Source organism: Lissotriton helveticus, chromosome 6 (genome assembly GCF_964261635.1).
Source record: "Lissotriton helveticus chromosome 6, aLisHel1.1, whole genome shotgun sequence".
NCBI lineage: Eukaryota > Metazoa > Chordata > Amphibia > Caudata > Salamandridae > Lissotriton > Lissotriton helveticus.
The window spans coordinates 207457533-207484987 of record NC_136067.1 but is presented as its reverse complement, the minus strand read 5'-3'; the positions used below and the strand labels follow the sequence as shown (position 1 = coordinate 207484987).

General features: G+C 46.3%; 1 protein-coding gene across 2 annotated transcripts in view; it reads right to left on the bottom strand.

Moving 5' to 3' along the window:
• LOC144762426 (cytochrome P450 2K4-like) overlaps nucleotides 1–27455 on the bottom strand; it is a 613835-nt gene that overhangs the window by 49308 nt on the left and 537072 nt on the right. For both annotated transcript variants that reach the window (XM_078647608.1, XM_078647607.1), the window contains one exon: nucleotides 20821–21005. In XM_078647608.1, the coding sequence (XP_078503734.1) occupies nucleotides 20821–21005 (185 nt within the window). The remainder of the gene's footprint in view (nucleotides 1–20820; nucleotides 21006–27455) is intronic.

Sequence of the window (27455 nt, the reverse complement as noted above, 5' to 3'; positions counted from 1 at the left end):
CAGCGGTTGATTCGCCCCTAAGGCGACCACTTCCTATTGAGTTTTGCACCTTCCTTGGCTGTACAGACCAGGTAGCTCATCCTAGGGATGTGGCTAGCCTTTTGGGGGTGTACACGTTCTGATTACCTTGTTTTTCCTGTCTGCCCAGGTCTAAATGTGTCTGGGGGAAGGAGGTTGGCTGTTTCATACTTTGGGAGGCAGCCTGGTTGCATATCAGAGGTGGTAGAAGGTTTGAAGCTCACTGCCTTGGTGTGACACTGCACTAGCTATCCTCTCAGGGAGAGAGGTGACACCTCCTTCCCAGGCAGGTCTTTGTTTCTGACTCCTGGGTATTTTGCTACCTCCTGGTAGTGGATCAGATTCCTGTCTTGGCAGCAATGAGCTGCAGGCTGTCAGAGAGCGCACAGGAATGGTTGCGACAACCAGGTGGACAACCTCTACAGTAACCACCTGGGTACATGTCACCTTAAATCTGACTTTGGGAAAAGTTGGATTTGATGAGACATGTTGTTTGATACCAAACATGAACATTTTCAGTGGGACCATAATGGAGCTGTCCGCTTCGGGATGACCGGGTGCCAGCCCATGTTCTCCTATAAGCTCACTGAACCCTTATAGTAAACCTTAATGGAAAGAGACTACTATATGGACATATAAGATTGCACTTATATGTCTACACCTTTAATATTATGCACCCTGCCTTCTGGGCTTAGGAGGCCTACTTTAGGGGGGTTTGACATGTATTAAAAACAGTGCTTTGACCTTGGCAGTCATGGAAAAAGCAAAGTCGAGTTTGAGCCGTTTGCACTACTCATTGAGTCTGCAATGTTAGGACTGCTCTCACCCATTTACTTGGGTTTTTCAGGGTGGTACCATCAGTGTTTCAGGCCCTGGTGACCCCTTTAACTCTCATGCCCTATTTACAACTGGCACCACCTACCAGGGACTTATTAGGGGATTCAAGTACTTGCCAATTGGGATTACCAATTCACCTGCATCAAATTGCTGGTAGAGAAACCTGGTGCTGGAGCCCGAATATCAGGCTCCAGTGTACTTTCAGAGTCATAACCATTCGCAATGGGGAAAAAAGTGTTGAGGTGACCATACAAAAATTGCACTTTTCTACACACATGGTATTCAGAGTCTGGAAAATGTCTTTACTGCTGCACATGCTACAGCATATGTCTGTTTAATACCTACAGCAATCTGGGCTGATCAATCAGTATGGTCCATGGAAGCAAGTTATTGGGTGCTGTATGTATCACCTATAGGAACAGGTGTATTGTAAGTGTACACTTATATCTGTAATGATCACTTATAGTGGCACATTTAGAGATTCCTAGACCTATTTTATGTGGAATTCCTTAACATATATGTTAGACCTGACGTCATTGGTGTGAGTCTCCCTTCCATTTTTGACGGATTGCCTCCTCTGTTTGGACATATTTTTGCTGGTTGTATGTTTTGGGCCCTGGGCCACTGCTAATCAGTGCCACAGTGCAAGAGGTCCCTATGTTAAATTGATATACTAATTGGTTATTCCATGATTGGCTTGCTTGATCAACTGTCAGCCCCTAGTACAGTGCACCATGTATGCCCAGGGCTTGTAGACCAAATGCTGCTGGTGGGCTTGCAGCACTGGTTGTGCCACCCACTGAAGTAGCTTGTAAAGTGTGTCTCAGGCCTGCCATTGCAAGGCCTGTGTGTAGGCTGTGACTACCATGTCGACTTGCCCAAGTGCACCCACTTGCCAGTCCCTAAACCTTCCCTTTGCTTCATATTAGACACCCCTATGGTAGGCCCAAGGGCAGGGTGCATTGTAAGTATAAGGTAGGACATGCTCTAATGTGTGTAGCATGTTCTAGTAGTGAATTATAGCCATTTTTGTTTTTCACTATTGAAGGCTACCTGTTCCCATAGACTAGAATGGGCAGTGAGGATTGTTACATCCCTACAATCCTGACTGACTCAGGGAACACAGTAGAAATTCGAGTTTAGTATGCCTGAGCTCAGAATAATAAAAAACATCTTTTAGTAAAGTTTATTTTAATATTCTGTGTTTGCAAATACCACTTTTAGAAAGTAGGTATTTACTTGCCTAACCATTTGAGCCCGCCTCTGCTGACTTGTGTATTCCTTGTCTGGGTTTGTGTGTGACAGGACTGGGGAAATTCCAAGAGACAGTCTGGGACAGCCCAGTGGTGAATAGGGAGATTTACCTCCAGATGGGAGGGGGAGAGTGCACCTGGGACCTGAATAGGGCTGGGCCTTCCCTCCACAATGCTGGGTCCACCCCCTGTGGCTTGTCTGAAGTCTCTGCCCTGCACAGTGAAAGGAGAAGGGGAATCCTGTCAACAGAGTGCTCCAGAGCTGCATCTTCCCTCCCCTGTGCTGGTTCCACCTCCTGTGGGGCGTCTGATGTTTCTGCCCTGCACAGTGAAAGGAAGAGAAGAGTCATGTAAACACAGTGCTCAGGAACTGGTTTGAACTAGGCAGAGGCCTCTCTGCTTCCAGAGAACAAAGGACTTTTTAGTATAAATATTGGGACCCAGTCCCACAGACTTTAGATCACTTCTGGAACAAGAAACCTTTCTGCCAAGGAGAAGAACCAAGGAAGCTGCAGGAGTTTGGACTGCCCCTCTGCCAGTGTGCTGTTTGTTGGGTTGGCCTGCAGTGGTTGCTTCATTGCCAAGGGAAAGGGGAAGGAACTTTGTAAAGGACTTTCATCTACAGAATATTCTCCAAGGGCTTGAACTGTGCTTGCCTCCTGCTAAAGTCTCAGGGCCAAAAGACTTCACCTCCAGCTCCCTCCTTAATTTCCTTGCTGGGAATTCTGACTCCAGTCACTTGCGTGCCGCTGGGAGCTGGAAGCACGACGCATCGAGAGAAGCGTGTCGCCGCCACAGCTGAAATCATCGCAACGCCGGAGAAGCGAGAGTTCGTCGCATGTCCCTGGAAGCGTGTGTTCATCGAAGCTGTCTGCTGTCGTATCGCCGGAGAAGCACGACGCATCGAGAGAGCCGTCATCGCATCACCGGAGTAGTGCATCGCAGGGCCTGTTGCGGCTCCAAAGTACAGCGTCGTCGCAAGGCTGCCAGGGCGTCATCGCATCGTCATCGCATCAAGGCGCCATCTTGCGCACCGCAACAGGTCGAGAATCTACGCATCACCTCCGCACTGGTAAGGCTCACGACAATTTCCCTACTCTGCGCAAGCATTGAGGAAGGACGCAACCGTTCCCCCGGGTCACGGAACTGACGCATCTCCCCTTCTGCGAGCCTTTTGTTTACTTTGCGTGCTGCATCCAAGAACTTTGTTGAGAACTTTGTCGCATTTACCAACAACTTGAACTAAGAGACTTTTATCATCTTTTAAGTAACCTTTAGTATAGTATTGTGGATGTTTGTAGTTTGTGGTCTTGTGTTTAAGTCTATATAAAGAATACTTATTTTTATAAAACCTGTGTTGTGTCCATCTGTAGTGTTATCACTGTATTACTGTGTATAATCACAAATGCTTAACACACTTCTTCTGAGATAAGTCTGTCTGCTCGTGCCAAGCTACCAAGGGGTGAGCAGGGGTTATTAAAGAGAGTAATCCCCTTGTCCTGACTTAAAAGTAAGGGTTCCTATTTGGACAAAGGTGAATACCATTGCCAACTAGAGACCCCCAGATCTAACAACATAGAATGCTAATCTTTGTAACAGCCACTGACTTGAATGTAGGCTCTGCTTTTGTTCATATATAGTATTCATGTGTAATTTTATTTGTACAGAGGTCACTAGTCTGCAGATACTGTGGTTGTTATAACAAGTCAGTATGTAAACTTACAAGATGTTTTGAGTGCTTTTCTGTCCACTGTTATTCTGAAAGTCTCTGGGACAGTGGTCAAGAACGCAGACAGACTATCTCTTTAAAGACATACAAGTAGCTAACTCTACGAGATGAAGCACAAATAAATTTCTCTTAGTCTCATACCCATATGCTGTAACATGAGCACATTCCCTTTTAATTGAATGTGTTGCTTAATTTTAACTAGGTATGTACACCTCATCCCTCTGAAAGTGGAGAATAACCATGCGGATCTGCTAAGACGGAGCCCTTTTCTATCTGGTTAGACCTCATTCTATGACAATTCCAGTCAGATTTAGCAAATGCTCTGTACAGGTTGTAAATCTGTGCAGATTGCAGATCTGGGTTGAGGAAGTGGTAAGCAGGAGATCTACTGGTATCTTGAGACATGACAGGTCCTTGTGTATGGGGATAACAGCATGTTTCCCTGGTGAGAGATGGAGGTGGTCGGGCAGGGACCAGGGCTCCGCCTATGCCTGCAGAAAATGCATTTAGATCGGTGCAGTGGGATTGGGCCCAGTAAAACCACATCTCATGTTCCTGCAACTTTCAATTCTGCGTACAGGAAACGTTGGCCTCATAGTCTTGTGGAGGGGTACCTAATCCAGGGAGACGGCTGTGCCAAACTCATAATGACAGTCAAAATACTTAAACACACTCAAAATCTATCTTGACTACACAAAGTATTGATACAAGTGTACACTTATCACAGTCAGGGATTGATTCTTCCAGCCAAAAATACTGAAAGTATTAAGGAGGCCAAGAAAAAATTGAAGTTACTATCAGCTAGATTCATGAAAGGAAATTGCGCTCGAAAAGGGCCAGATTCTGAGAATCTGGCCCTTTGCGAGCGCAATTTTTGCATTTGGGATTCATCATCCCAAATGCAAAAATCGCTAATAAAGAATTAGCAAATTCGTGAGGATTAGCATTTAAGGAATCTCTATTAGAGATTCCTTAAATGCCATTCATGAAACATTTAAAAATTGCGAATTCGCAATTTAGGACCGCTATTTACCACGAAGTCAAACCTCGTGGGAAATAGCGAAAACTTAGAAAAATGCATTTTAATGCATTTTCTAAATGCATGTTATGTTACACACACACGTCCTTTGGACATGTGTGTGCACAACATCAGTGTAAATTCACATTTCAGGGATGCTACAGGGTGTCCTTTGGACACCCCTGCACCCTTGAAATCGCATCCTTATTTGCGATTAGCAAATTGCTAATCGCAAATAAGGAATAACTCCCCATTCATTCCTATGGGCCTTTGGCACATTTAATTTACCTGTAATTCCCTAGTAAAGTGGTACTGCATATATATCCAGGGCCTGTTAATTAAATGCTACTAGTGGTCCTTTAGCATTGATTGTGATACCCACTTAAATCTCAACAACTGAGCCACTGAGGCATTGGGCTAACGGTGTTTCAGGTTTGCTTCGTGGCACAGCGTCTAACAAAGGTAGTGGTAGCCAGTCAGGCCACCAACAAGTCTTTGCAGCAGCAAGCTCTACCTTTAGGCTGCAGGAGACTGGTACCTATAGTCCAAAGAAGTTCTAGAGTGGCTTTTAACTCTAAGAGGGATTCCTCTTTCCACTAGAATCAGTCTCTGGTCCAGGATGAATTGCTGTGGTGCAGTTGCAAGGTTGTTGCCACAGGAGCAGGTTATCGCTCCTTTGCTTTGTACAGGTCCTGAAGTCGCAGACTCAGGTCTCGTCTTGGTCCTTGATTGCAAATCGATTCAGATCGGAGTTTCTGGTGTTAGGGGAGCCCCTTACATCCTAGATTTAGGGGCATTAGTAGTGGGGGTGCTGGAAGCCATTGGGCTACAAGCCCCAGCAGCTGATTCGCCCCTGAGGCGACCACTTCCTGTAGAGTTTGGCACCTTTAAAACCCAGAAGCCTCTATTCTGCCACTTTTAAAAGTGGTAGACACCTTCCTTGTCCGTACAGACCAGGTAGCTCATCCTAGGGATGTGGCTAACCTTTTGGGGGTGTACACGTTCTGATTACCTTATTTTCCAGCCTGCCCATGTCTGGGTGCAGGAGGTTTACTGTTCCATCCTTTGGGAGGCAGCCTGGTTGCATATCAGAGGTGGTGGAAGGTTTGAAGCTCACTGCCTTGGTGTGACACTTCACTAGCTATCCTGTCAGGGAGAGAGGTGACACCTCCTTCCCAGGCAGGCCTTTGTTTCATGTCACAGGTGTGCCAATGCAGCCTATGTGTGCAGTTCCAAACTGCCTGTTCAACCTGAAAAAATAAACCTTTTGCCTGGTGCAAACTTTCCTTTTTAATATAATTAAGTCACCCTTAGGGAAAGCACTAAACAGTCGAGAGAGCAGGGTGCAGTGTATTTAAAAATCTGGACATGTACTCTTAACTTTCATGTCCTGTTAGTGAAATATTCTTCAATTCATTTTTTCACTACTGGACGGCCTGTCTCTCCTATAGGATAAAATTGGGTTAACTTATTAAATTTAATAGTGATAACTTTCAATTGGGAGCTGTTAGGAGTTTTGAGTTTGGTGTCTTAAGAATTGTAAAAAAAAGTTTATTGTGTGATTAATTAAAGCCATTACAATTAACAAACATATATACAGAATTTAAAAAGTTCTAAATTGCACACATTTTTGCTATTTAACACTATACCAATGCATATAATAGACATGTGAATTGCCTGGGAAAACAAGCCTATGCCTCTCTCAACCGTATATCAATAAACAGAACGATAGGCCCACCTGTGTCTAATAAATACAAAGTGCAACATGCGATAAAAGCAACTACTTTTATCCGCCATTAAAAGGCACATTGAGTCGGATGTTCACTCCTAAAAAATAGTATGTTTAGGTGTTGCAAACAAGTGGAAATAATCAACAAGTTTGGAAGGCTCATTGATTCAGACAAAATGCAATGTACAGTATCGGAGAAGTAGTAGCAAATTTTTATAGGTAAACCACTCAATTGTTCTAAGCCAGGCCGGCGCTTAAGTCACAATTAGTCAGGAAGAAAAGGATCTGCGATTAAAATAGTGCAAAGTGCCATATAGGAGGAGATGGTGACAACGCCTATGAAGTGCGTGCTAAGGGGCTTATATTGAACAATGCAAAGGGCGGTGTTATAGTAACTGTGAGCTTTGACCACAAAGGATGTGTGCAGTGACCCAGTACTCATGCCCACAGCAAGCTCCTAGCTGACAATTTATATTCAGTGAGTGTTAGAAATGGGGGTCTCTATTTGGCACGTTGTTACCCGGTCCAAGTAGGGACCCTTCTTCCTAGTCAGGATAATGGAGATACACTACTGAAATAACCCTGCTCACCCCCAAGGAAAATTTGCACAAGCAGTCAGGCTTTTCTCAGAGGCAGAGTGTAAAGCATTTGCACATAACCAACAGTATTACAGTGAAAACACTACAGAAGAACACCGCACCAGTTTTAGAAAAATAATCAATATTTTATTACAAACGATAAAATTACACCAAACAGTTCTCAGAAATATCAATAATCAAAAACAGACTTAAAATGCAATTCCTGGAGTCAGGCGTGCTGTGAACAACAAATCCAAACAATTCTGGCTGACCATTGCATCATAGGATAGCTAAGGTATTGGGAAGAATGGCAAAACAGTACCTTTAGAAATGCAGGGCATCAGCAACCTCTTGTTGAGCTCTGAAGAGCCAGCGTTGGCAGATATCGGTTCTGGCGGTCAGTGCAGGAGTCGTCAGGCCCTAGGAAGTCACAGGCATTGCAGATCAAACTTTGTTAGTTTAATGTCAGGAGTGCCAGCGTCCACAGGCGTCGGGACTGTGGTGTGAAGTTCAGCGGTGCGGCTTGCGGTGCCATCATGCAGCGGTGGAGGCAGCAGCTTGATGATGTTCATCCATTGGCATTGGTGTGACCAGGGCCCTGCTAGACAACGGAGAAACCAGGGCCGTCATCCTCCTGAACCTGTCAGCCGCCTACGACACCTGTCAGCCGCCTACGACACGGTCTGCCACCGCACACTATGCACACGCCTCCACGATGCCGGGATCCACCTCCTTCCTCTCCGGCAGAACACAGAGCATCTGCCTCCCCCCCTTCCGCTCCGAAGCCACTAAGATCATCTGCGGCATTCCCCAGGGCTCATCCCTCACCCCATCACTGTTCAACATCTACATGGCACCGCTCGCCCACGTCGCCCGACTGCACAACCTCAATATCATCTCTTAGGCCTATGACACCCAGCTGATCCTCTCCCTCACCAAGGACCCCCACACCACCAAAACCCAACCTCCACAAAGGAATGAAAGCCATCGCGGAGTGGATGAAGAACAGCCGACTGAAGCTAAACTCGAACAAGACAGAGGTCATCATACTCGGATGACTAAGCTTCTACACCCCCACCCGTCAGCTTTGCTCGGCCGACCTCACCCTCGCCACAGTTCCCTGCACCCTAAGTGCGACCTACGGCGGCAGATCGTTCTCCCACCTCACCGCCAAGACCTGGAACACTCTCCTCATCTACCTACGGCAGACCCAAGACCTGTTGACCTTCAGAACACTCCTCAAGACCTAGCTTTTTGAAAAGTAGCAGCATTCCCCCCCCCACCTCAGCACCTTGAGACCCTCATGGGTAAGTAGTGCGCTTTACAAATGATTGATTGATTGTTTGAGTCACCGGAGACTGGGTCATTGAGGTGTGTCCTGCCTCTCCTGGATGATTCAGAGCTAAGCTGAATAGTCCTAGGCTGCATTTAGAGTAGTGGGAGGAGTTTCACTAGCACCTTTTATAGGGCTGGTCTGCATTTAGAGTGGTGGGAGGAGATTTCCCTTGCATCTGAATAGGCCCTGCCTCCCTTGCACAATGCTGTCTCCACCTCCTGCCAAGAAGCTGGGCCAGCGAGGACAGAACTGGTTTGGACTTACCTGAGAGACTTTTGCCACAAGAGAACAAAGGAAAATGTGGTACAAATATTGGGGCCCAGATTCCAGAACTTTAGATTACTGCTGGACTAAGGAACCTGCGAGGAAGAAGAGCTGGAAGAGCTGCTAGTAGCAGTACTGCCCCTTTGCTGTGTGCTTTTCTGGATTGGCCTGCAGTTGCTTCTTCTACCTTGGGCAGGGAACGGACTAGACTGTTCTTTCTGCACCCAAAGTATCTCCAAGGGCTTGATGTAGTGCTTGCCTCCTATTGGTAGCCTCAGGGAAATCAAAGACTTCAACATCTTCTGTGTACTGGCTTCTTTAACTGGATGTTTCAGCTGCCACAGAGGTACAGGGTAACCTGATGCCATCAATGGCGCCACTGACGGCTCTGTGACCTGAAGGCACTGCAGAGGGCACCATTGCACTTCACACCGCAGCCCTGGTCTCACCGAAGCTGACATCGACGGCTTTGCTTGTTGGCACATGTTTCCAACCCTGGGTCTACTTCGGCGAATCTTCCCTTTGCTTCCGGATTCTGCAAGAAAGACTCTGAGTCGCCTAGATTATTGTAATGGTCTATTGCTCTCTGCTAATGAAGCGTCTATCAATAAACTGCAGGAGGTTAAGAACACGGTGGGGCGATTGGTGCTGAACATGCCACCCAGATCTGCCTCACGTCCTCTTCTCTTAAAACTCCATTGCCTGCCAATACGCCAATGGATAAGATCTGTTGTAATATTCACAAAGCACTACTTAATCTTGGTCCCAGCTATCTGTAGGAAAAATTCACTCCCTATCTCCCCCCGGGATCCTTGCGTTCCAGCTCTAAACATCTATTGAAGGTCCCTAGAATTAGGAGAGCGAGATTAGGAGGGAAATTCCCATCATACCTTGGACCGAAACATGCTCAAATCATCTAGCATTTAGGAAACTACTTAAAACCACTTTCTTATGCTTCTAAAAAGAAAGAAAGCCCCACAGTTGCCGCCACATAGTTGACACACTTCCACAAAGCGCAGATACTCCTCGGAGTCGATTCTGGCACTATATAAACACTTAAATAAATAAATAAATAAATAAATATGTCATTGGTGGCAGCGATGAAGGCAGTTTTGGTGATGTGGTTGCTGCGGAACCCGGACTAGGAGGAGTCCAGGATGCTGTTCTCCTCGAGGTAGCGGGTCAGTTGTTTGTTGATGGTCTTCTCGATGACCTTCACCGGGAACGGGAGCAGGGAGATAGGCCGGAAGTTCTTAAGGTCCTTGCGGGTCCGCCTAGGGTTTCTTCAGTAAGGCATTGATCTCGGCGTGCTTCCAGCTCTCCAGGAAGGTTGCTGTCTTGAAGGAGATGTTGATGGCTTTCTGGAGGTGGGGTGCAATGGCGGCGATGGCTTTGTTGAAGAGGTAGTGTGGGCATGGGTCTGACGGAGATCCGCAGTGAATGGTGTTCTTTATTTTGATGGTATTGTCGTTTATGTTGGTCCAGGAGAGCAAGCGGTCGGTGCGGATGGAGGTCGTGGGGGCGGAGATCTCGGTGGTTGTTGGGGCAGTCGTTGCGTTGAAGCTGTTGTGGATGTCTGCGATCTTGTGATGGAGAAGGTGGCAGGCGAGTCGCAGAGGTCTTGCAAAGGTGGGATGTTGTTTGTGTTGGAGCTGGGGTTGGAGAGTTCCTTCACAATGTTGAAGAGCTCTTTGCTGTTGTGTGCGTTGTTGTCTAGGTGGTCTTTGAAGCCCTTTTGGCAGATCTGATGAGGTGATGGTGTCTGCGGGTGGCATTCTTGTGGGCTGCGCGGCTGTCCGGTGTTCGATCCCAGTGCCAGTTCTTCTCAAGCTTTCGGAAGGTTTGCTTGGAGGCCTGGAGGCCTTCAGTGAACCAGCTGGCTTTCTCGCTGGTGTGGCTGTTGGAGGTATTCTTGAATGGGGCGAGGGTGTTGGCGCAGCTGTCGATCCACTATCTGAGGTTGCAGATGGCGGTGTTGGGGCCGGTGTGGTCGGCGGGTGGTCTCCAGGCGAGGGTGGTGCTTAGCTGGTCCTCGGTGACTTTGCTCCAGCAGTGGCGAGGGATCACTTGGGCGCGGTAGTGTGTGGTGGATTTCCGGAAGGTGAAGTGGATGCAGCGATGGTCAGTCCAATGGAGTTTGGTGGTGTGGTTGTAGGAGACTTGGGGGCTTGCAGAGAAGATGGGGTCAAGCGTGTGGCCGGCGAAGTGGGTGGGGGTTGTGACTAGTGTCTGAGTCCGAGGTTGGTGAGGTTGTCAATCAGGGTGGGGAACTTGGTGCTGTTGTTGTTCTCGAGGTAAAAGTTCAGGTCCCCGGGGAGGATGTAGTCCGTGGAGGCGAGGGAATGTGTGCTGACGAAGTCGGCGATGAAGTCGGTGAACTGTGGTCGGGGTCCAGGGGGTCTGTAGATGAGGCTTCCTCTGGGGTTGAGGTTGGTGTGGATCTGGAAGTGCTGGTGTTCGGCGGTGCTGAGGGTGTCATCGATGTTGGTCGAGACTCTGAGAGTGTTCCTGTGGACGATAGAGATTCCTCCTCCTACTCCATTGGTGCAGTTCCTGCGGGTGATCTTGTTGCCTTCCGGGATGGCTGCGGCAATGTCGGGTGCCAGGGAGGGGGCAGCCAGGTCTCCGTCAGGAAGGCGACGTCTGGGGAGGCTGAACTGAGCAGGTCCCAGAGTTCGACGGCGTGTTTGCGTGTAGAGCAGGTGTTGAGAAGAATGCATCTGAGGTAGTTGGGTTCTTTCCTGGTCAGTGGGTTGCAGGGTCGAATGCTGGTGAAGCTGCAGTTCTGGCAGGAGAAGGGTCCTTGGGTGCACTTGGGGCGGACAGGCAGCAGGTACGTGATCGTCCAGTGGTGAGTGCGTGGAGGGTGCTGGAGTCATTGCGGGGACGGGCGTCGTGGCGTTTGCGGGGGCCAGGGGTCCAGGTGCTGGGCGCAGTCCAGGTGCGGACGGGCACAGATGGGCTTGCCTTAGGCACGCCTTTGGTGCACAAGTGGCGTGCTTGCTAAGCGCATCGGCTGCGCGTCCGCAAAGTGAATGCACATTCCAAACCCTTGTCACTCCAAAGCCAGACAGTCAATCTACAACCCAGTAGAGGCACATAGGATGGCTAATCAAGAAAATATCCACTTTCTAAAGTGGTATTTTAAAACCCACAACATACAAATCATCTTTACTAAAAGATGCATTTTTACATTCTGAGTTCAGGCATACTAAACTCCATTTCTCTGTCTTGTACCAATGGGAAGTTATACTTGCAAAAAGATGTTACAAAGTATCTCCCATTCTATCCTATAGGACAGAGCGCCTTTCAATATTTCACTATGAGGACATGGTACACACACCAGTACATGACCTCCTTTCACATACACTGAACCTGCTCATCGGGGTACCTTGGGCCTACCTTAGGGGTGACTTACATGTACATAGAGGGAAGGTTAAGGCCTGGCAAGTGGGTGCACTTGCCAAGTCAACATGGCAGTAAAAATGTGAGCAGACGCTGCAGTGGCAGGTCTGAGATACCTTTACAGGGCTACTTCTGTGGGTGGCACAATCACTGCTGCAGGCCCACTAGTAACATTTGATTTACAGGCCCTGGCACTCTCAGAGCACCTCACTAGGGACTTACCCATATATCAAACAAGCCAATCATGGAAAAATCAATCTATAACACAATCTACCTGGAGAGCATATGCTCTTTAGCACCGAATAGCAGTGGTAAAGTAACCAGAGTCCTAAAACCAACAAAAACTGGGTAAAAAACAGGAGGCGTAAAAGCAAAAAGTCTGGGGTAAACCAACTGCAAAAGCTAAGACTAACACAACATCCTCCCAGCCTTAAGCCAGGATTGACTAATCAAACTCTTGATGGACTTCCCTGCTTGGGGTAATAGAACATTGACCTGGCCTACAACAGCGGTAGCACGTTCTGCTTCTACACCTTGCTGAACCCAGTTGAATCCCTCTTTCCAACAGAATTACAGTAAGCAATAAACACAGAAGTAAATAGATACAAAAAATAGGCATCACTGCAGCCGATGACCAAAAATTCATGAATTAGCATGGATAAAAAATCAGCAGTGTTAAGATAAAGAGCGTGCACAGCACTATCTTAGCCCGTTTTGTGCTTTGCTTGGAGCTGTCCGCGCACACAGTCGGCATGTGCATAGGATGGCTCCAAACCATCATCTTAGCCACCCAAGGGGGAAGTATTGGTGCTTCCTCCATGGGCCGCCACTAGTAACCCCCACCCCCAGGGGTGGCAGCAGAAGTGCTTCTCACCTCGGTGCCTCTTCCAATCATGGAGTCCCACTCTGCAACTCTGGGCAATAGCTTGCTTAATCTCCACAACGGCCCCCACAACGCTAAGGATGCCTGGCCTCCACCTTGGGGGTGCCCAGGAGTGGACACCTCACAGGGAAAGCCAGGATGGGTTCCACAGCGGTATTCGTACAAGCGCCTTGAGACCCTTGCGGGTGAGTAGTGCGCTATACAAGTATCAATTTACATTTTTTACTTTACTGCCAACCCGACCCCGGGCATCTGATGACGTCAGTGAGCGTGGCACGCCGACGTCATTAGAAGCTGCTGTGGACGGGCTGTACATTCAAGCTCGTGTCAGAGAAGGAGGTAAGTTTCTCCTCTGGGGAGGGTGCAGAATGGGAATGAGGTTTTGGGGGAAAGGAAAGAGTTTTTCCTTTCACCCGATGTCTTTTCGCAGTGCGTTACAATCATGTGTGACTATGTAGCTGTGATCGTGCAACAGGAAATCCCACTAGGCCACCAAGGACTTTTTTGGAGGTTGTTTACCTGTTTTGCGGAGGGCCCCTTGGGCACTCCCCTTTAGGGAGCATATGTTTTAGCCATTTCTGTCCCCCTTGGAGGCAGATCGGTCATATTTTTAGGCCAAGCTGCCACCAATGGGGCAGAAGCCACTAGCCACCAGGGAGTAATTGATTTTGGCATGTTTGGAGGGTCGCTCCCCTCTTTTTAGGGGGCATATATTTTGGCTATTTCTGCACCCCTTGGGGGCAGATCGCCAATACTTTTACGCCGAATCAACTTGCCACAGGGGATATTTTTATTTGGTTATGTTGAGGAGTGGCCCCTTGGGTAAGAATTGCTCTCCAGTATTAGGGCATGTATTTTGGCCATTTCAGCCCCCTTTTGGGGCAGATAGGCCATATGTTTAGGCTCATATGCCCCCAAGGGGGTCAGAATACCACCACACACCAGGGATTTTATGTATTTCTATGCTGGGGAGCGTCCTCTGAAGCAAGGGTCACTCCCTGTTATTGGGGCATGTATTTTGGCAATTTCTGCCTGCATGGGGGCAGATCGACCGTCTTTTTAGGCTGGGACAGAAAACCACTAAACATCAGAGATGGTTCAGCTGATGAGCTGCGTGTACTGGCATTTAGCTGTCTGGGTGTGTATTGGTGTTTTGCTGGCAGTGTGTGTGAACTTGCACTTGACTGGCAGTGTGTGTGGACATGCGCTTGGCTGGCGGTTTTTGTGGTCTAACTCTTGGCTGGGGGTGTGTGTAGACTTGTGCTTGTCTGGCAGTGTGTATAGACTGCTACTTGCCTGGCAGTGTGTGCAATCTGGTTCTTGGATGGTAATGGGCAGACTTCATAGTGTTTTATAATGTTAATGTTTTATTTCTTGTCATCATTTGCATTTGTGATTGTAATGTTTTATTTCTCCTTTTTATTCTAGTGCAAAGTTTTTGTTTTTATTTGCTGCAACTCCTGCTTCCAGTTTCGGCACTGGTAGATCAGCAGTTTGTTTAGTTACATGTAAGAATACGTTTTTGGTACTGTTTACTCCAAATGAGTATCATTGCTTTGCATGAATGCCTTTTTTTGTAAATGAATAAATAATAGCAGCATATTTGACTTCTGTTTTATTGTGTGTGAAATTCTCCTTGGATTTGTACACAATGCGTATTGTATTGTTTTGTGTGTAATTTTCTTTTGTTTTTCCTTTTTAGTGGGACATAGTTGGTGATTGCTGTGTCTGCGCAGTCTAGGTACTGGTGATCCTAAGTCTAGCTGTCTCTGGCAAGTGAGTGGTATTGTATTTGAGTTTGTGCTTTGCATTAATTGACTTTTCCTTCAAGATTACTATATGCCAGTAGTTTTACTTTCTGTTTGATAAAGCAACACTTTTCCTTATTAATTAACTTAAATAGTGTTGATTATTGTTGACTTATTTGTTGTCACTAAGGATTATGGCTTGCTGCAGGATTACCGCTCAGCAGGTTGTTGGTATGCTTTCCGCATCTTACTCTGACATCTTACTCTGACCATGATTATCATACTGGTTCTGAATCTGAGACAAAGGAGGAAGTCCAAGATCTGCAAGTGATTTTTTTTGTCATAGAGGAATCATCTGATGGAAGACACTAATGTCGCCGTGTGTAGAGTAAATACTGAAAACTTTTTGTCTATAAATTTCTTTCAGTTATTTATTGACGATGTCATTTTGGATGAGATTGTTGAACATATTAATTGGCATGCTGAACAGTATTTGAGGGACAACAGTGTCACACTTAAGCCCCGCTCTATATCTACCCTGGGGACTCCCACAAATCTGGTTGAGCTGAGAAGCTCTGGGGTTTAACTTTTTTGATAGGCTGATATGGAAGCGGTTGCTTGCTTCATGTTGGTCTACTAGCCCTTTCATGGCAACTGCTATATTTCATGCAACCATGAGTTGTAATCAGTATTTGCTTATGCTTTGGATGCTGCATTTTATTGATAATACTTCAGCATAGCTACGGGATCACCCTGATTGTGACCATATCTACAAGATTTAGTCTGTCCTTGATTATATTGTAGATTGCTTTTCAGAGATCTATGTTCCAGGGAAAGAAATAGCTGTGGATGAGTCTTTGGCCCTGTTCAAGGACTGTTTGGTTTTTAGGCAGTTCATTCTTAGTATGAGGGCTCGTTATGGAAACAAGAAAGCAAGAAATTGTTCAAGGGATTGTTCAAAGTGGACACTGTTGCATGTGGCACATTCTGGTCTAAATGTAACGGTTACCCTATAGAGCCTGTTTGTAAAAAACTTCAGAAGGGATAGTGCAGTGCCTTGCATAGTGATGAACTTCTAGCTGGAGAGATGTCTAAATACTGACTACCATTCATGATGAAAGTACTTCACCTGTGACTGTTTGGGGTCAGGTTGCTGAAGTGTGAAGCCTGTTTACATTTTAGTGTACAAAAGCACATGGGTGGTATAGATAGAGTAGGTCAGCGGTTGTAGCCTTACAGTGGTGCTCATAAGTCATACATTTGGTGTAAGTAGTTGGCTGTCCATCTGTTTCGTTTGGCAACCTTCAATGCTTTTGTTGTAATCAAGGATTGTTCTCCAGATTCAAGGATGACTTTTGTTCAATTTCAGCAGGCTGTGATAGGCAGCCTTGTCGTAGTGGAGCAGGCAAGTGTTCCTAGATTTGGAGTGGTAGAGTGATCGCAAAGAGATTCTATCAATGTAAAAGAAGTGAATATTATTTATGTTTTTCAACTTTGCAGTGAAAAGGCAATGAGAGAAACTCTCTTTGCGGGTGGCAAATAGAGAGCACTATGTGTTTTTAAAATACCCCTCACACACGAAGAATCCCTTAGTGTCATGCTTCATCATGGTGGTCTTCCCGTCCCTCTACGGGGCAGGGCGTGCTGCGACCTACGAACTACGCGGCAGCACTTAATTCTTGATGGTAGGCTATGTGTAGTGTAAGGACAGTGATAAGTGGTAGGTGATAGGGGTGTAGGGACCTAAATAAGTGAATGCAAAAAAGATTAAAAATTCCCTGGCTAGTGGAAAAAATTAATTTAATGGATTCCCTAGCTGGGAACAGTAAAAAGGGGTTTGTGGAGTAGAACAGAGTATGTTAACTACCTGGTCGACATGACATGTTTCGTAAGCAGTCCCCTACTGCTTACTTATCAGGACCTCTAGTGATCCCTACTAAAAATACTCAATTCTAAATAAGTATGATATGCCTACAATCCTAAAACCTAATAGCAAAAATCAGCTAATAGGTTCGGCTTCCGGGCTTGAGTGGGCCCACGGTGAAGCGAAAAAAATTTGGGTGACCTGTTGTGGTCCCTGTAAAGGAAAGTGGGAGAGAAAATACAGTTTTGTAAATGCACAAAACAGTCAACACATGGTTCTCATATTACGACTGTTGCGTTTGGCACATTGTGGCATTGTATCCATATATAGGTAGAGCTGGAATGGCTAGTAAGACAGCTAGTCATAAAGGGAATGGTGATATATTTTTCTCCTTCCTCTGATATATTGGGTATATTGACCCTCCAAAGTCTCACACTCACAAATGCGTGCGGACCTCACACATCACACACACACATTCTGCAGCGATCCCACACAATGAAGGTTGGTGAAAAGGCTGCTTAGAAAGATTCCATATTAAAACCAAAGAGACTCGACACTTTAAAAGGAAGGCAAAATCTCAGTTTTTGGAAAAACGAGATCTACACTTATGTCACAGATACATGCATATGACGTATATTGTATACATACAGTTCTTTCACATGTTGTGTGCCCCATGAGACTGCATCCTGGGGATCAATATCTTGCGGTCTACTGAAATGAGACAAATATGGTAGAGTCTCACGAGGTGCTCGGTAGAGAGCGTAGCCCAAAACTAGTGTCTGACCAGGTTTTTACGACCAATGGTCGCTTGTGATATTCTAACATTAATCCTACCCCTCGACAGCTCCGTGGCATCTCGGGTTGTTGACCGGACCCATTATTTATGTTGGAAAAACTTTGCTGTGTCATCCGGGGCACTGCCGTAAGAATGTTCAAAAAGATGGCCGCTCATTATGGCACGATCGTGAGGAGGCATCCGGTGTTTGAGTCTTTCTCCCATTGTATTACCCGATTGAGTGGGGAGATAGGTACCATAATTCTACCGCAAAAAACCTGACCCGAATAATAAAATTGCGATTCATAATATCAGTAGCTAGGTTGGTCCTTAATGCCCCTGCCAGATCTCCATCACACCCTCTTTTGGAGAAACTCCACTGGCTGCCCATCCGCCAGCGGGTTAAGTTCAAAATATGTTGCGTAATCCATAAATGCCTGTTTGGCACTGGCTCCAAATATCTGATGGAAATATTTAAACTCTATGAGCCATGTCACTCTTTACGCTCCAGGAATCAATCGTTGCTCCAGGTTCCGCGGATCAAAAGGGAAAGGCAGGGTGGTCGAGCACTGTCCTATAGGGGTCCCACTCTCTGGAACACTCTGCCCCGTACCCTTAGGCAAAATTCCAACTTTGGAGCATTTAGGAACTCCCTAAAGACATACCTGATCCCGACAGTCTCAACCCGCATCTTCCTGATTTATTTTCTGGTTTCTGGGAAGAACACAAGCGCGGAGATACCCCTTCGGGGGTCGAATTCCTGCGCTATATAAGAAATTAAATAAATAAATAAATAAATAAATAAATTATACACCCAGTCAGAAACCCTGTGAAAAAACATGTATGCATCCAGTCATAGATCTAATAACAAACTCATATATCCACTTACATACCCACTCAGTCATACACCCATTCAAATTCCAACTCAGATACTCATACATCCACTCACATTCCCACTCAGACACTCTTACACATTGTCAGAGACTCATTGAGAAACGTATCTACATACTTACATATGCACTCACAGACTCATATTCTCACCCACAGACCTACTCAAAATCTTGTGCCCACTCACATACCCAAAGGCTCTTACATCCACTCACATACCAACACAGATACTCATACAACCACTTACTTACCAACTCAGACACTGTTGCAACCACTCATAGACTTAGTAAGAGACATACGTGCCTACACATATACTCACTGAAAGACTTTTAAACCCAGTGGGAGACTCACTCAGAGACTCATGTGCCCACTTACATGCCCACACAGAGACGCATGCACCCACCCGTTTATCCATACAGAGACTCATGCACTCACTCATGTACCTATTCAGACAGTGATGCACCTACACACATATTCTCTCAAAGACTTACGCACCCAGTTAAAGACATACTCTGACTATTACAGCAGCTCACAGACCCACTCAAACAACCATTCACACACCCTCTCACGACTTATGCACCCACTGACAGACCCAGTCAGACTCATATACCCACTTATAGACCCACTCAGACACTTATGCACTTAAGTCATAGATCCAGCCTCACAATTAAGTACTCACTGAGATACTGACTCAGACACTTTTATACCCACTCACAGACTAACTCAAAGACTCATGAGTCTACTCAAAGACCCACTCAGACCTGCCACTCAAACACAGACTTATATACCCACTCACAGACCCGCCACTCAGACACTTATGCACCCACTCATATAACCCAGTGAATCACTAATACACACTGTTATAAAGATATTGAGAGACTGGTAAATGTTTTTATAGAGTTAGATAATGATGTATCTAGTGTACAATTCAAACTAATTATATAGTTACACATTTTGAATGTGGTGGTAGATATTAAATTCCTTTTTTTTGCATTTTTGTAATGTAATCGCGATTGCCGCAGGTAACAACATCTTTAAGACTGCTGGTGTCATTGCAAACACGAGAAATAGGCCATAAAGATGGTTTTCATAGAAACTCACTAGAAAAATATGACTTTAAACAGTATAGTAACAAACCGAGAGTGTGTAAAAAACTGTATTATGTGTTAATATATGTGTTGTACACTTTCTAAAAAAGGAGCGACCGTCACTGTTACTGATGTCATGATGATGCCCTGATTAACTGCACAAGCGGAGAATAGGTTTTAAAGTGGTTTTAAGGAAACTTACTACAAAAACAGCCAACTACCCCTCCTATTACCTCCAGTAAGTCCCACGCAGCGGGATTGCTGAGAGGTCAAGCCCCCTTTCTCCACCACTCTGCAAACCTGCTCCTGGCGCAGTACAAGTTGGGGGATGAAATCCACTTTACTCTTGAGGGCCAAGAAGTCCTTCTGGTACCTCCAGTAAGTACTATACTGCAGTATCCCTGAGGGCTAGTAGGAGGCCCGCACCCTTTCTCCTCCACTCTGCAAACACAACTGCTGCTTAAAAAAACATAAAAATTCACTGGAACAAAACAAAGGTTTCAGGGACGTTATAGTTAGGAATTAGCATTTAAAAACATTAGAAATTCACTGAAAAAATAAGTTTTACAGGGACATTTTAGTTAGGATATGGAATAAAAAAACTTAGAAATTCCCTGAAAAATCCACAGGTTACAGGGATGTTATATCGTTAGGCTCAGGTTTCACTCATAAAAAAGCTGTGAAATTCAGCATTTATAGTTAGCTGAGTTAACTATAACTCATTCCCTCGCAATGCACTTCTTATGATGTCACATATTACATCACTTAGGACATGGTCAGTGACATCCCAGATGACATTTCAAATGGCATCCAGAGAAGCTTTCTCACACCCACTCACACACACATGTAGAAAGAGGAAAAAAGAGAACAAATCAACATATATCTCCTTGTTACACCTCACCTTGGAAGCTGTAGCATTTTGACACATTCCTAGGTTTACTAGTCATAGCAAATCTTGGAATGCACCAATGTCCATGGGTGGATGTGTAAGAATACCCACTGCCCACCCATGTAATTCCATGACTTGCCCTGCCTTGTATTACTCCAGATTTACTAAGACACTCAGAGCCATGCAAGGTGGCTTTGCGTGGCTTAGTAAATCTCACTGATGCCCTTGTGTTTCCTTGCTCCGCCTTGCACCGTCTTGAACCGCCTTGCACCGCCTTGCGTGATGCAGTGGCAGCGCAAGGGCTTTGTAAATTGGAGCCCAATTCTGATAGACAAAAATAGGCAAAACAACAACCGGAATACATGTGTAAGAGCTATATATGTTTACCTACAATATTATAAATAACACCACAAACTAACTCTGGACTATAAGGCATAGCAAACTACTGGTCCACAAAGCACTTCTGCACCACAACAGGGGTAGCACTGTATAAATCTACTCAATAATACAATACATACTTTTGGAATAAAGTATCCCTTAAAGATGACATCAGATGCGGTCTCATGAGGCAAGCTCATGGGCAGTATATTGGCAAACCTCTGAATTTCATGGATGACTGCATTTGTGTAAGGCATAGTCTTTCGATGCTCATATTTTGCCTGTGTGGATCCCAAAACTCTTTCAATCTCTTCTTGAACTTTTTCTGAAACAAGAAATTAAAAACATGGAATGACATGATTACACTTCAGAAAATAGTTTGTACAAAGTTGTCGAGATTCATGTCACAAAATATAGCATTTAAAGCAGAGTTGAACACTGGTTAGTTAAATCATGCTGCATTACTTAAAACAACTGAATGTTGCCTAATTTGCAGTGAATAGTGTCACACGTATTTAGTGCACACACATTGCAATGGAAAATTGAGTTTGCTCACCACGTGGAAATGTTGCTTCCTCGTCACATTCAGAGAAGCATTTTTGTTGACATGCACTGCAAGGCATACATCTCTTTTCCGTTTACAAGTGAGATAAAATCCTCTAGATGTTCTGAGAAGCTAACCTTGTAGCAGAGTCATTTACTACCAGACTTGTATGTGCCACTGTTCCAGGTGTCAAATCAATGCACAATCCCCCTTTATTCACTATCTTAAAATTAACATATCTTTCCTTTTCATACATAATGTTCCTGTAATGCATTGATGATTTAACAGAATCATGTTTTTAAATGTTCTGAAGGGCAAACGGGAAATGCTTGGGGGAGGAGTTGCTGTATTGTTTAGGCAGATGAGCTGGCACATATGTCAGAGAATGGAAAGCAGTTGTCACACTGATTTTCCAGGGCTGTGTATCCCCATTGCTAGCCACACCTCTGTGTTGGGAATTCTAAAAGAGGGGTTATCCCATATTGGAATTGAGCCTTCTGGGATATCTAGATGCAACACTTCACTAGAATAGTCATAAGGAAAGAGGGTACCTGGTAGCCCATTAGCTAGTGACCGCAACCTCAGCTGAGGGCATTTTATGGGCATATAGAGGGCACCCAATGCACCCAAACTGAGATCTCCTTGGACTGGAGAAGAGGACTTCCTTGCTGCACCAAGGACCTGGCAAAGAGGGATTGCACTGATGTGGACTGCATCTGCTGCACCTGGTGGCAAACAAATGAAATGGACTGTGCCTACTGTCTCCTGCTCATGAGTAAGTCAACTCCCGAGCCCAGCCTAAGCAAGAGATTCAGTTGGCTGCCCTCCTGTTCATGGCGCAGGGCCAAAAGAGCTAAAGAAGACTCTTGGGGCATGTTGGTAGCCCAGATAACCGTATCACCACTTGTCACTGCCATGCAGCACCAGGGATCAGGACCCAAGGTTTAAAAGTTGCCCCTGAATCTGCTGGACAAAGGAGAGTCATCAGAGTGCAGCTTCATTGACCCAGTAATTGAAGACAAGTTACTGCCAAAAGAATGGAACTACTGAAACTGCTGTACTGGGCGACTGGTAGCCCAGTGACAACTGGACTTCTGCTAAGCCCAAGAGGACTTTGAAGGATGTCGACCCTTGTGACCAGGATCGCCTCGCCAAGCCTGTGGACTGAGAAGTACCCCGAGGAAGCCCCCAGGCAGCATCTTCAGGTTCCTTGAGCATCTTCAGCATCCTTTTTCCTTGGCATCAGGACCACTCCATAGAAGTAACTGTTTCTGTGGACCTTGCTGGCCTCTTTCTGTTCTCCCTTCCCTGGTTCCCTGCCAGAGTTGGTACCCTTTAGTAACTCTAAGTAAACCACAATAATACTTATCCAAGTTCTTATGGAAAATGTTTATAAGTTTCAACTCATTGAATTTACCAAAGCTTGTATGTGGTTAAGTAAAAAGTGTTGATTTACTATAGATGCAAATTCTGTATCTCCGAAACCCTCTGGTGTATCTTTTTTAAAAATTTAGAGTAAAAAATTATATTAAAATCTGAACAATTTACACAAACTGGTGTCATATCTCTTGAGTGTCTCACTTATTTCACCTTTAATTGTTTTGGTAATATTTAAATGCTTTACACTTGTTCCTTTGAGTAAGCCCGACAGCTCAGAGCCACAGCTACCCAGGGTTGAGCTAAAGGTTTAATAAACCTACTGGTCTGTTGGAAGGTGGATTATTAGTAGAGGTAAGTATGCACCTACCACTAGCAACAAGGCCACTAACACACTATAAGGCCCAGGCAATGTCTCAATATAGTATTCCCTTGCTCAACACTTGATAGCTGGCAGCGAACAGGCAGGCTTAACTTAGGAGACAGGTGTGTAAGGCATTTAAAAACAACAATACATTATATAAGTAGGACACAACGCACAATAAAATTAGGAAATATGCTTATCTTTCAAATGACAGCAAAATGACAAACATCCAATGTAGCGAACCGGAGATATGAATTTTTAAAGCATAAATACTTTCTAGTGCTTAAAAATATATAAAAATAGCCTTTGTATTTTTGCGGCACTTTATTTTACTCATAATTATTCATTCTCAGCCTTTAATCAATGGAAACTGTTTTCCAGGTCCTGAAGCCTTGCCGTGCCGCAATAGGTGTCAGTCTAGCTGTCCGTACTGTCTCACAGAGGACTCGCCGTTAATACCTGAGCTGCTCAACTTTCTCCAGTGTGATGGACCCCTTGCCTAGTACTTGGGCCATCTCCTTGTGTGACTTCTTTTCACCTGATCTGCCCCATTGGGTTCACTGCCTGCCCGCTAAGTGTCCAGTTCTGGTCCCTTGTCTCCATGGTACCCATCACCTTGCTGCCCATTAATTACCTGCCTGTATCCCATTCTGCCCCCAAGATGGTCCCTTCCTGTTTACCTTTCCTCTACTCCCTGCTTTTATCCAGTTGCCACCTCATCAACTTATATCCTGGTCTTACCTCATCACGTCACTTAATGCCTGGAAAATGTCCTCTTCTCTCTTGATTTCTACCCGCGCCAGGTTCTGCCCTAAGGTGCTCGCTGCCATCCCACTCCTTCCTGCCTTTGTCCTCATCTCATCTTCTTGTGCTGCCTTTTACGCCATGATGCCCAACACCTTTCGTCTGCCTGGCCCTTACTTGTGCCAACTCTGTTACCGGGAAGCTTGCCGCCTGCCCTTCTCTCGCCTGCCACCTACATTTGTCATGTTGCCAGTACCATACCAGTTCCTTCACTGTGTTTAGCTCCCAAGATGCCCTCCTTCTGCCTGAGTTTGCTATGATAATGGCACCCTCTTTAAATGTGGAAGAAGCATCTCCCCATGAAAAACGTAGTCACCAACAGATACTGTCTAATTGTGCACATTGCCGATTTCACGGGCACTCTTGTAAAAATCGCTGCATTTTTACAAAAGTGCCAATTTCGCAGCCACTTTTGTAAAAATCGTGGCATTTTTGCAAAAGTACAGATTTCCCGGCAAAACGCGAAATTGCGAAATCGCCAAATCCTGTAGGGTCTGATTAGATAATAAACGCACACTTTACAATGTGCAAACTGGCAAGGGCAGAATTTACTGCGGGGATTATATACATGAGACAGGGCCACGTGGGCCACTATCAGGAATAAGCACTTTTAGAACTAGCACTTGGTAGAATTAGCACTTCGTAGGAATAATGCTTAGCACATAGCACATATAAAAACTGTAGCACCAAATAACAAATGTAGCACACAACCAGTAACCACTTGTAAAAAGTAAGTACCACCTACGCAATCCTAAACACCTTAGGCAAATATCACGCATGGAATCATAAACTCACTAGCATAACCTATACTAGGAAAAACAACCTCCTAAGCATGAAAACACATTCAGAGGTGTAGGCCAGAAGTTTTACACATGATGCATGAAAACACATTCAGAGGTATAGGCAAGAAGCTTTACACATGATTCATGAAGACACATTCAGAGGTATAAGCCAGAAGCTTTACACATGATGCATGAAAACACATTCAGAGGTATAGGTAAGAAGCTTTACACATGATGCATAAAGACACATTCAGAGGTATAGGCCAGAATGTCAGGGCAGGCTGCGCAGGCAGCCAAAGAAGCAATGCGCAAAGGAAATGTCCTAAACTGAGCAGCTGCCCACTAAGTGCTGGGCAGCTTGGGATAGGAATGTGGCCTGGGCTCTCAGTAGCCCCATGAATAAATTGCACCACGTTGGAGCCCTCTGGCTCGAGAAACAAGATGCCCCCTGGAGCCTCATGGGCTCTAAATAACTGTGTGCCCACTGGGGGAGTGGCCCTCTGCCAACCGGGGCCGCTCTACCCTCAGAAATGCCCCCAAATATGTGGGTGTGGGTAGGATCCTCTTGGGCTCTGAATACAATGGGCCCGGGAATCAACGTTGGAGCCTTGTGGGCTCTAAGAAAAAAATGGGCTCCAGGAAAATAAGACTCCACGCGCTGGAGTCGCGCTTGGGGAAAAAAAGGCTCAGAGAACGGTCACAGCTGTGGCTTTGTAACCCTCCCTCTGGGGCTACAGAAATCACAGTCAACAGGGAGCCTGCTCCAGGGGCTGCCGCTGCCCACTGTTCAGCGGGGCTGCGGGACGGAGGAAGTAGCACCGGGTCACGGGGCGGGCACCAAAAGCACGCCCCGACACCCCCTCCAACCCCCTCACACAGAGCCCCACTCACCGGCTCTCCGTTGGCGCCTCCTCATGGCCGGACACGCAGGGCTCGCACTGCGGCTGCTGGAGCCCTGCCTCGGGGATTCCTTCCGGCTTTGTCAGGGCAGACGTCGCTGGGCTCTCCCTCATGCAGGGAAGCCTCGCAGTTGCACCGGTCACGGCTCACTTCTCCTCCAGGCACCTGAGCGCGGGGTGGGCTCCCGGCGGCTTCCGGCTTCCTCTTTCCTCTCGGCCCTGCCCACGTCACCACACAGGTTGCCTGGCTTCCTGTGTGAGCCGGGCTGCGGCGGTGATTTCCTCGAGGCACAAATACGGGGCAAAGCGAGGGGTGGGCACCCTCGGACATTTAAATATTAAAAAGCGGCAAACCTGCAGGGTGGGCACCTGCTCAGATTATAATAAAAATGCAGGCCAAATGCAGGGTGGGCACCTGCCACCAATATCCAAAGTATGGCAAATAAACGGGGTGGGCACCCATGCCAAAAGTAAAGAAAAAGGGGGATCCCCACACCGGGGAATCCCTCGGGAAAGGGGGACCGCAGGGCAGGGCTGCAGATGAGAACAGCAGCGCTCCTGGGCAGGAGAAATCAAGCGCTGCCCAGGCGCTTTAGGGACAAAAGTTTTACAAGTCAATAAGAAGTCCAGCAAGGTCCTTAGGCAGGCAGGGGGGCAAAGGCTGGGCCCAGGGGCCAGCTCACAGGGCCCTCCAGGCAGGGAGGCAGTCCCCAGGGACGGTCCTCCTGGTGCCCAGCAGTAGCAGGCCCCTCTCAAATTAGGATCAGGAGAAGAACATTTTGTAAGGGGTCACAGCCCCTTTTTATATACACAAATCCTTTGTCTGTGCCTGCAGGGTGGTGGGAAAACCAGTCGCAGCTGGTTTTGGAGCACTCTGGTGTGCTCAGCCCCTCTCACCATTCACTAGTCAGGCTAGGGTCATCAGTCGCACCACAGGGGGCGGAGCCAGCATTGTGTGGGGAAAGTCCAGCCCTATTCAGGTCCCAGGTGCACTCCTCCCACCCATCTGACTGTCAATCTCTCTATTCACCACCGGGGCAGACCCATCCTGACTCCTGGAGCCAGGCTCACCAGCCAGCTCCAGCCAATCACAAGCCAGACAGTCAATTCACATAAATTACACAGACATGCCAACTTCTAGAAGGGGCACTTTCACACTAGGCGCATTAACGCCACACACATAATCGCGCAACATTTAATCACACGAGTCCGCACATACCAAACTCGCACCTGGACTCCCCACGCATCAGGAACTACCAGGGACACATACATTCCCCATGCATTCCCATGGGAGGGTAGGCCAACCTCACCACACGCAAGCACTTTACCCTGGGACACAGTGGTAAAGTGCGCAGAAGCCAAAAATCACTAACACCAAGTCACAATTAAAAGCAAAAAGCTCAGGGGTGAACCTGCCAGAAGGGCCAAGTCCAAAAACCACTAAAACTAGTAGTAGGCACCATCGCTGTCAACCATCAGTTCATCCTTAACAGGTTCTCTTCCTGTGAATCTACTGGGAAGGGACCTGCTCTGTAAATTACAATGCATCATATACTGCCCACCAACAGGGGTTTTCCTAGAAAGCAGACCAAACGGTTTGATGCTGCAGGCCTTTATAACTTGCACCGAACCTGTCATACCTCCAGGACTAAGGGATATCAAAAAGGGGAGTGAAGAGGTGGTGCCACTCTGCACCGCGGTGGGCTAGTCCTCCTCTTATGAAAGTACGAATAATCAATAGAGACCACCTGATATGAAGTCAGTATATATTCCGGTGTTGGTGGAATACACTCAGTGTGTTAAAATACCCCTCACACACCAAAAGGGCCCTTGGTGTCATGCTTCATCATCGGGGTCTTCCCGCCCCCGCTGCGGGACGGGCAGTGCTGCGACAAGCGACTACGCCGGAGCACCTTTTAATTGTGAGTACTATGTGAGTGAAATGAGGTGAGTGTCAGTGGGGTCAGGAGTGATATTTAGAGTGAAGTTAAAAAATACCTGGCCT